The 10905-nt window shown below is 41.6% G+C and overlaps 1 protein-coding gene across 1 annotated transcript; it reads left to right on the forward strand.

Moving 5' to 3' along the window:
• Positions 1 to 2040: 2040 nt before the first annotated feature.
• LOC105992478 (granzyme B-like) lies at positions 2041 to 5302 on the forward strand. The gene is made up of 5 exons (XM_013025342.1): positions 2041 to 2124; positions 3112 to 3259; positions 3943 to 4078; positions 4235 to 4495; positions 5109 to 5302. Exons 1-5 carry the CDS (start codon positions 2070 to 2072, stop codon positions 5268 to 5270), a joined length of 762 nt encoding a protein of 253 aa, XP_012880796.1. The 5' UTR covers positions 2041 to 2069; the 3' UTR covers positions 5271 to 5302.
• Positions 5303 to 10905: the final 5603 nt, after the last annotated feature.

A 10905-nucleotide genomic window follows, 5' to 3' on the forward strand; every position in this document is an offset into this window, starting at 1 on the left:
CTACCACTGAGCGACCTTCCCAGACCTAGCCATTGATTTTTGGGGTTAATTTGTGCCCTGTTATTTTGCCAAAGTGTCAGATCAGCTTGAGTAACTTTGGAGTGGAATCTATGGGGTTCTTTGAATACAAGATCGTGTCATCTGCATAGAGGAAGAGTTTTACTTCATCTTTCCTTATTTGGATCCCCTCTGTGTTTGCATCTTGTCTTATTGCTCTCGGTAGGCATTCTAATACTAAATTGAATTGTCAGAAATTTTATCATAAAAAGATGTTGATTTTTTCCCAGTGGTATTTTTGCATCTATTGTGATGGTTATATGATTTATTTCCTGATTATTAAATAATTTCATTGTGTTCTGGGGAGAGGAAAACAATCAGAAATTATAAAGAGGTAGTGTCTGTATATTTTTTAAATATGAGATAGAGTTACTATTTAGCATAAGCTGATTTCAAACTTAGGATCCTCTTACCTCTGTCTCTTGAGTGGAACATTACAGAATGTAGCACCACCTACAGAGTGATTACACATTTTGAATGCACTAAATATCACCAAATTATACACTTTGTAATAGTTAATTGCATCTGATGTGAATTTCACCTCAATTTTTAAAATGGGTCACAATCTTATGTTTAGATTAAGTGATAATTGTATAAATTAACTGTAGTACATCTAAGACTATTTAATAACTTCCTAGACACATGTATTGCAGTGAGTTCAAGTGTTTCAAGCATCTTTTCAAAGTGTCATTTGACATTGATCTTCTCCATGTACTCCATGCTTACTGCAGCAATTACATATGGAAAGAGAAGGGATCTCATATAATATTTATAAAATATGTGCCAATCCATGGTATATATTACAGATAAATATAGGCAACTTCAAGCTATTCATACATAAATTTTGGAAATTATACATGGACTTTTCAACAGCATACATCTGGGGAGAAGGACCCATGCTTTTAGGGTCAATTGTGTTTAGTTGTTCATTTAACAGAATTGAACACAATCCTTCACTTCCATTACACTAAGAGCATCAGCACAGTTGTTTAGAAATGCTTATTTTGTGTGTGGCTCTCTGAACAGAATATAGAAAATACTAAAAGGACAATTACTGAATTTTAGCTGCATGGCCTACTTTCTCATGACACAATGCATCATATTAGTAACCCCATTTTCTTTTGGAGATTCAGCCTTCTCCAAACTACTTCAAGTAGTTTGAGTGAGTCTGACTCCAGCCTTCCTAAAGATGTAGAAGTGCCCAAACTTATGTTAGTCACTAGATTGAACTTTTAGAAGTCAGCAAAAAATTTGTTAATTCTGTTCAATAAAGTTCAAGTATAAAATTTTTGGTAAAAGCATTGAAAAGAGAGGTGGACTCCATCATCATAAGCATTTGTAAATCAGAGATGTTTAAACTTCCCTGGTGAGAGAGAGTGAGGGAAGGAGTGACATTGTCCAAAAGTAAATGTGCTCTATACCTAACTCATCTAACTGTAACCCCTCTGTACATAAGAATAAAACAATTTAACTCCCTTGTGAGGAAGCTATGATGACACAGTTTAATGCACAATGCCCATGCACCATGGCTCTCCCCAAACTGTATTCTGGCTCCTAGCATCTCTACCACCCCTAACAGATTGTCAGCTCCCTGAGGAAAATGGACACAACTCTAGCAATGAGCTCACAGAAACTACACTCCTAGATTTCAAAGCACAGCATTGAAAACATGGGTTTCTCAAACTCCTATACCTCTACCGGTCAAAACCACATCCTGCAGTCCCCACCTCATACTCTTGGATTCCTGCCTGGGCAGGAACAGGTGGCTGTCTCTGCATCCTCAGCTGTGGGTACCGATGTGGTCACTGTGTGATTCTCACACAACCACTCAGAAAGACGTCATCAGGCAAAGAAAGGAGGGGCCAGGAGTAGGTGGACTTCATAGAAACCCTTCTACAATGAATCACATGGTCTCTGACCCTACTCCACCTACTTCCTCTGCTAGAGGTTAAAAGTAAGCAATTTCCAGATGCAGTTCTAGAAGCTGTGGCCTGAGCAGCCTTCCTGGGAGGATGCAGCTTCTCCTGTTCCTGTTGGCCTTCTGTCTGCCCCCCACAGCAAAGACAGGTGAGTGACCACCCCATCTTAGAGGACCAAACACATCCCAAAGCAGGCACAAATTTTTGTTTCTTCTGCATACCATGGATCCACCTACTACAAACACTCTGGATCTCAGCTCCAATACTACCATAGAAGCCCCAGTATGACACTGGATGACCTATCAGCAAGAATGGGATGGGAGACATTGTTCTCTTAGTCTTCCCTAAGCCCCACCCTTATCATCTTGAAAGTAAGCTAAAAGGCATGACAGAGTATAGTGGGAATTTGGAAAGGAGGAAATAGGGAAATGTCCTGGAGAAGAGACACTATGTGTGGCTTCTGTGTCTGGAATGAGGTGATTGCTCTCTTTAGCAACTGCTTCACAGGCAACCGCAGAGCTCTGTTACCCTAGAATTGGCCACTGTTTTGTTTTTGTTTCTGTTTTTTGTCTTTGCTCAATCCCAAACAACTCATCCTTTTCTCTACCTCTGTTATTCCTCCCAGTCCTCTGGTGACCCATTAACTTCCAAGTAGGACCTACTGTGTCTGACTCCCACTTCTCTGCTTTTCAGAATACCACCAGCACTGCCCTACCAATCGGGACACTAAGTGGAGCCATTCCCCAGAGAAGCCAGCAAACATATCTTATTTCCCTAAGAAATAGGATATAACAACATCTGGATTTAAATTAAAGTCTTGGGCACTGGAAACAAGTTTCATTTTAGACAGTGCAGGACTCAGGAGGATCTTAGAAAATATCTTGAAGACAGTAAAATGAGAAGAGATTTATACAGAGTCGTAGGGATTGAAAAAGTTATGCTCACTGAAGCTATACCTGGAAAAAGTGTTTATAGCCCAAGACTTGCTTTTCTTTCTTTTTCCAGAGGAGGAATGTGAAGTTTCTTGTCTAACCCCTTCCCAACTGCAGGTCATCTCAGCTTCCCAAATGATATGCAGGACAGCGCTATCAAGGTGAACTCAGAGGTACACATAATGAGACACACTTTTCTTCAGGGAAAATCATCGGGGGACATGAGGCCAAGCCCCACTCCCGACCTTACATGGCCTACCTTGAAAACCTCGATGGGTATTCTCTGAGGCAGTGCGGTGGCTTCCTGATCCGAGAGGACTTCGTGATGACAGCTGCTCACTGTTCAGGGCGGTAAGGAATAGGAGAAAACCCCAGGCCTCCTGTAGATGCTCCTTAGAGAACCTACCTTCTTTCCAGGAAGCTCCCTGGGCTTCTGGAAATACATATGCAGAATATGAATTCTTTGAGGATAAGGAACAGGGCTAAGCCAGACCTCCTGGGAAAGGGCAGCAAATTGGTGAGAGAAACATCTCTGAGAAGCCAAGCTTGTGATACTTAGAGCTAGGTTGGTAATACAGTGGAAATTAAACTGATTGTGAAGTTGGACAATGGAGGCTCATGCCTGTAATCCTAGCTACTTAGGAGGCTGAGATCTGAGGATTGTGGTCCAAATCCAGCTCAGGCAAGATAGGCAGTGAAACTCTTATCTCCAATAAACCACTAGAAAACTGGAAGTGGCACTTTAGCTCAGGTGGTAGTGCTTGCCTTGAACTGAAGAGCTGAGGGACAGCGCCCAAGCTCAGAGTTCAAGCCCCATGACAAACAAAAAAAAATTGATTGTACTCTGGTACAGTTACCAATGGCTCGAGAAGTCTACCTCAACAGCTAAGAAGCAGTGAGGTTCAATCACTCCTCTCTCCTCCATTTTCCCTCAGCCACAGCCCAGCCCTCCTCTCTGTAGCCTACTCTTAATATTTCTTGGGCTGTATCTCCTCTGCTCCCCATCCCCTAACCACACTGTGCACTCTGTGCAGCTTCATAAATGTCACCCTCGGTGCCCACAACATCAAGGAACGGGAGAAGACCCAGCAGGTCATCCCTGTGAAAAAAGCCATCCCCCACCCAGGCTATAATCCTAGGAATCACTCCAATGATATCATGTTGTTACAGGTAAGTCATACCTCCTCGCTGCTTCTATCTCCTTCCTAAAGAATAAGCCTCTCTTTCTAGAACATTCCCCATCCCTCCTTTCCTTTCTGATCATCATGATAATCTAGATCCAGAAGGCCATTGGTCAGCTGAACTCTCTTGCTTGTCTCCCATCAGCTGCAGAGAAAAGCCAAGCTGACTACAGCCGTGAAGCCCCTCAAGCTACCCAAGGGCAGGTCCCATGTAAAGCCAGGACAGGTGTGTGATGTGGCTGGTTGGGGACGGAGGACCCCAAAGGGCCAATGCTCAAACACACTGCAGGAGGTGGAGCTGATTGTGCAGGAAGACCAAATGTGTGAGTCCCACTTAGAAGGTTACTACAACAGTGTCAGTCAGATCTGCGTGGGAGACCCAAAGATGAAAAGTTCTTCCTTTAAGGTAAGATTTGATCATCTATCTCTCCAGGCTCTGAGAAGAGGGGCGTTTGGGGAAAATCCAGAACCTGGAGACCCAAATGAGGAACCCTTTTGCATATCAAACTGATTTCTCCCTGGGTAAAGAGGAGGGTTTTATTCCACAAATCACATGGACCTGTGCTTCTTAAACCAAGAGTTCTCTGTGAATACTGCCCCCTGGAGGCAGCAGTTTATAGTATGATGCCCAATATCAGGGCACAGGCTTTTAGAATCTGTGTTCCCTCAGTCTGAAGCAATTACAGTCAGGTGGCTTCCTAGAACTAGCACTCACCTTTGGTCAGTTGGCCTATCTTCCCCCTGCTATCAGGTCCTTACACATTGGCCTGGGGCTAATTTATCTCACACCTTCATCAGGAGATTATAGAGGCTGTCCTGAACCAGTAACAATATCATGGGCAGTACTTAGCAGCTTATGGCCTGCAGGGACCTGCTCTGTTCTCTGATTTTCTACCATCAGACAGTATTAATCACTCATCTCTCAGAAGACACTTGGGGTACCCTCTTGGGGTCCTACTTGGCATGGAGGCCAGAGCAAGAAGGATCACAAACTCAGTCCTCTTCCTTCTCTATTACAGGGAGACTCAGGAGGCCCCCTTGTGTGTAACAATGTAGCCCAAGGCATTATCTCCTATGGCAAAGCTAATGGGACACCTCCACGAGCCTGCACCAAGATCTCAAAGTTCTCACATTGGATAAAGAAAAACATGAAACGCTACCAACCACAAGAGGCAGACTAACACGCATCCCCCCTCCCAATAACTGACCATCTTTCTTTGAGTTGAAGCTGGAATTGTACCAGGCAAGATGCCAACAACTAAATAAATGTCTCTTGGTTCAGTGTGAAAGCTGGTCTCTTATTCATTGGCCTTCATCCACAGGAACCAACTCTGGGCTAGCAGGCAAATGGCACAATTCAGTTGTCTATCTTCCACTCTTCCTTCCTCCCTCTACACCTTCCCAAAGCCCTTTGCAAAGCTATTATCCAGCTCCTTCTCACCCACTGTCTCCCCAGGCTCTGCCTTCTGATTGGTGTTGAGCAATAAAAAAGATAAAGCTGAGAGAACTGTGTCTGCAGGGTTCAAGGTGAATTCCTTACCTCCTACTGTATTTACAAGGCAGGGGAAAAGGGACTAACACCAAGAGTCCTGGAGGTCAAGCAGGCATGGCTGAGGTCCCTGCTGAGACACCCCACTGAGCTGGGAATGAGCCATACTGAGCAAGGTATTTCCTTTCTGAAACATATGGCCAAAGTTGGGAAGGGTTCATTGAGCAGCTCCTCTTTCTCATCTGGAATTAGTTTCCCTTCCTGTCTTCCTCTGAGATCCGGGCCAAAAGCTTGGCATCCAGCTTCCCGTCTCCTTTCTTCTCCATCTTTACTTAAGAATTTTGAATCTATCAATACCTGTCTTCTCTAGATCATGCTGATATGAGCAGCTCCCTTCATCTTACCACTTCTCTCTAGAACACGCAAAGCCCTGTAGGGTCTAATTATGCCCTCATCACTGGGGTTCTAACAATGCTTATAATCTGTTTGAGAAGAACTTCACAAGAACCAGGCCAGTGTTGACACCATGCAGGACCCATGTTGGACAGGACTATCAGGGTCTCTCCAGAGCCTTTGACTTGGTCATTTCAGCAGGGCCAGTGCAGCTTCTCACATTCAGCTTAGTGCCTCCCATATGTTCAGAGTCCTCTGGATATCTGTATATCTGATCCTCTTTCAGCATTCTGATTCTCTCAGTCACTGCTGGTCTCTAGGCTAAATCTCCTTGCTAGTCTCCTGGTCTGGATCAGCAGGAGAAATAGAAAATACAATTCTTTTTCAACAATTAGTAAACATATAGTCATTGGGCAGTTACTAAGCACCATGTCTTGGGTTATAAAGTAAACACAATAAGAGACACAAATGAAACTGAGACATTGAAGCCTTTCCACATTGTTTAAGTCTGCCTCTCAGATTGGTCCACTCAGGCCTGGATCTAGGTGGGCATCCCATGGGAATGAAGTATTATCGTCTTATGGTTATAGTTATTATAAATATTATCCTAAGACACTTGAAAGTGTCTCTGAGATTTAGAAATGACATTAATCATCTAGTCTTTTGGGGGGGGGGGGCAGTCCAGTCATGGGGCCTGAACTCTGGGCCTGGGTGCTGTCCCTCAGCTCTTCAGCTCAAGGCTAGCGCTCTACCACTTGAGCCACAGGGCCACTTCTGGCTTTTTTTCTTTTTGCTTATGTTGTGCTGGGGAATGGAACCCAGGGCCTCATGCGTGCAAGGCAAGTGCTCTACCACTGAGCCACCTTCCCATCCCTCTTCTAGTCTTTAATGAGAAGTTGCTAACTAGCCATCACAGCATCCTTGTTACTTAAGGAAAAGAGCAGCAGATAGGGAAGAAGATAACTAGAGCAGCTTTCTTTTATTTGTTTACCTGAATGTTATTGTACTGATTCAAGTCAAAATAGATATATACATCTATTTGGATAGTTCAGAAGCATAATTCTTGTCATTACTGCAGCTTCTGCCTTTCCAGAATCAAAATTGAATCAACGGGGCGGGGGTTCTGAAGAAATGGAGAAACACCAGTATGATTACTGCTATATACATAGTATCTGATTACCTGGACTTCTTATCTTTAGAAGTTCTCAGATTGGAGGCTACATGGTAGAGTGTGTGACTTTTTGTTACATAATGATATTTCCATATTGAGTTCACTTTACCAAGTATTCTTAGCAATCCTAGCTTCAAGGTCATATCATTACCTAACAGTTGAACATAATTTGTAGCTCTGGGTTAATGCCTTTTTCTCTTAAATATAAACAACACACACTGTTGTGAAATGGAGTAAGTCTTCCTTTGGAATCATGTAACTCTCAAAGGCATGTCCTTCTTCAGCTTGGGCATAAATCAGGTTATAACACAATCTCATAACTATCTTGCACTTGTACAAGGGAAGAACAGTGGGTGTTACAAAGCGTTTGATTGGGAGCTGAAAAAATAATCTCTACATGTAACATATGCTAAGGATTTGGCTCCTTTACTGGAGAAAAAAAAAGAGAAGTGCCAAAGCTAAACAAAAATAATATTTTTAAATGTTACAAAGTCACATGCAGATTCCATCAAATGTTGCATTTACTTTGAGGAAAGAGTTCTATGTTTTAAAATATCTTTTCAATATTTTTAATTATCTTTAAATAATTGTACAAAAGGGTATCCATACAACATGTCAGCTATGAGTAGAATGCATCTTGATCAGTGTCACCTCTTTTGTTATTGCCCCTCACATCTATCTCAGCTTCACCTGTCCCCTCAAATTACCTGCTTCCATTTTCTCATAAGTACTTTGAATACTATGACTGCATTCACCCACCCTTCCTCTCTCCATTTGTCTGGCCCCCTCTCCTTGTCCTCACTGCTCCCCCACAACAATGTGTTAAACTTTAAGATGATTTTTCAAAGGAATTACACTATTGGAATCTTTCCCTGCATATACCATACATCAGTTATTCCCTAAATATGCCATAATTTATCACATTTGTGTAAATATGTTTATATATAGTTATAATTTAGATTTAACTTGCACATATCAGAGAAAATATGCATCCTTTGTCTCTCTGAGCCTGACTACCTTCACTTAACATAATTTTCCCTGGGTCCATCGATTTCCCTGCAAATGACTTCTACAATATCATTCTTCCTGATGGATGAATAAATTTCCACTATGTGGGTGTGTGCATGTGTGTGTGTATATCTGTGCGTGTTTGTGTGTGTGTGTGTGTGTGTGCGTGTGTGTGTATCTGTGTCTGTGTCTGTGTATTACTTGCAACTCAGACCATTACCTCTCGGTGTCTTTTCTATCAGTATAATAGAAAAGCTGGGCCACACACAAAATCACCAACCTAAGATTGACAAGTTACACAACTTTAATCAGACACATGGTGAAATATCACCACCCAATACCATAGCAAATCAATAATTCAGAGTTTCACATTAAAAAATTTAAAAAACAGAAAGGAGATATGAAATGCAATCTATCTTTAGAAAAAAAGTAAAAGTACAGACAAGAATAACATGAAAAGTATGAACATGGGTGTAGTCCCTTCCTGTGGTTCCATTGCTACCCATTCACTCTTCCTACTGTCGGCTCTTGTCTAACTTTTGCCTTCTCTAGTGATGGAGAAACTCTTAGCTCATTGGTTCTGAGGGAAAGTTAAAGACAATTTGCATTTCATGTTTCCTTTCTCTTTTTCTTTTTTCCAGGCACTAGGGAAATCAATATGGTAGTTCCTCAAAAAAAAAAAACTAAAAATAGAACAGCCACGCAATTTAGCAATACCATTGCTCAGTCTATACCCAAAAGATTGTTTTAAATTTTATTGTAAAGTGATGTGCCTAGGGGTTACAGTTACATGATTCAGGTAATGAGTAATTGCCTTTTAAACAATGTCTCCCCTCCTTCATTCTAAGTACCCAAAAGACTTAAAATCAGTTTACTACAAAGTTAGTATACTATATTTTTATTGTAAACCCACGTTTATTGCAGGATCATTCGCAGTAGCCAAGTTATGAAATCACTCCCAATCAATACATGAGTAGATAAAGAGTATATAAAGATAATTTGTACATATATATATATATGCATCCTAAAACATCAAACAAGTAATAACTGAAAAAGTTGAATAACTCAGTCATTAGCATATTTCAGCATATATACCTTGAACATAATTGGGATGATGCTGTTTAGAACCCATGCTTTCCTTCTATGACTTTCCTTCTATCTTCACACTGGTGAGAGTACCAAGATAATTCATTTCCAATTTTTATGGAAAATGTTATTGTGGGTGCCTGAGACACAGAGACTTGGCTCTCTGGATACTAAACAGTGATTACTTGGTGGATGAGTATTATTAGAGACTGACCGACCCATCACAGAGCAACTGCAACCAGCATTTCTTGAGAGGAAACCCCTTTGCTATTCACAGGCACTGTAACAGGGTAAGACAGACTCCACCTGAGTTCTGGAAGTACTAAACAACTCGAGCATAAATCAATCAAGCCCACACTAGCAGGGTATAAAATGAGCCCTCATAAATCAATGGCTTGCTCTTTCCCAGCTCTCTCTCTCTCTCTCTTTCCCAGTTCTCTCTCTTTCCCAGCTCTCTTTCCCTGCTTTTTCCCACCTCTTTCCCAACTCTTTCCAAGCTCTTTTCCCTCTCTTTCCCAGCTCTTTCTCAACTCTCTTTCCAAGCTCTTTTCCAGCACTTTCCCAGCTCTATCCCAGCTTCTTTCCCAGGTCTTTCCCAGGCCTTTAAAATATAAATAATAAAAAAATAAACCAATGGCTTTTCTGTATGCCAAAAATGAGAAAAGTGTGGCTGAAATTAGGAAAGCAACTCCATTCCTAATAGCCTCACAAAAAATAAAATACCTAGGAATTAAATTAACCAAAGAAGTGAAGGACCTCTATGATGAAAACTTTAAAAACCTAAAAAAGGAAATCAAAACAGAACTTAGAAACTGACAAAACCACTGGGCACTGGTGGCTCATGCCTGTAATCCTAACTACTCAGGAGGCTGAGATCTGAGGATCACGATTCAAAACCAGCCCGGGCAGGAAAGTCTGTGAGACTCTTATCTCCAATAAACCACTAGAAAACTGGAAGTGGCACTGTGGCTCAAATGGTAGAAGGCTCCCCTTGAGCTGAAGAGCTGAGGGACAGTGTCCAAGCCTAGAGTTCAAGCCCCACGACCAACAACAACAACAACAAAAAAATCTCACAGAAAGTGGCAAAACCTCCCATGCTCCTCGATTGGAAAGATCTACATCATGAAAATGGCAATACTTCCTAAGGTTATCTATGAATTCAATGTGATACCTATCAATATTCCAACCTCATTCTTCAAGGAAATAGACTAGACAATCCAAAAATTGATGTAAACAGTAAAAGACCCTGAATAACAAACATGATCCTTACCAGAAAGAACAGTGCTGGAGGAATATCAATACCAAATTTCAAACTCTACTACAAAGCCATGGCAATCAAAACAGCTTGGTACTGGCACAAAAACAGACCTCAGGACCAATGGAATAGAATTGAAAACCCAGAAATGAACTCACAGACCTTTGGCCATCTACTTTTCAATAAGAGAGCTAAAAATAAAATACAATGGAAGAAACACAGCCTCTTCAGTAAATGGTGCTGGCAAAATTGGTTAACTACTTGTAGAAAACTAAAGCTAGATCCTTATAAATCACCCTGCACCAGAATCAACTCCAAATGGATCAAAGACCTCGGAGTCAAAGCAGACACTCTCAAAACATTACAGGATGTAATAGGAGAAACACTAAGGTCTCCTTGGTACAGGCCCAAATA

The sequence above is a fragment of the Dipodomys ordii genome, unplaced genomic scaffold (genome assembly GCF_000151885.1).
Source record: "Dipodomys ordii isolate 6190 unplaced genomic scaffold, Dord_2.0 Scaffold84, whole genome shotgun sequence".
NCBI lineage: Eukaryota > Metazoa > Chordata > Mammalia > Rodentia > Heteromyidae > Dipodomys > Dipodomys ordii.

Bases quoted from the DNA above. Each gene is read 5' to 3' on its own strand.
- LOC105992478 (XM_013025342.1), top strand. From the start codon at position 2,070: ATGCAGCTTCTCCTGTTCCTGTTGGCCTTCTGTCTGCCCCCCACAGCA. The intron at 2,125-3,111 runs GTGAGTGACCAC...ACTTTTCTTCAG, and splicing joins GCCCCCCACAGCAAAGACAG to GGAAAATCATCGGGGGACAT. The intron at 4,496-5,108 runs GTAAGATTTGAT...TCTCTATTACAG, and splicing joins TGAAAAGTTCTTCCTTTAAG to GGAGACTCAGGAGGCCCCCT.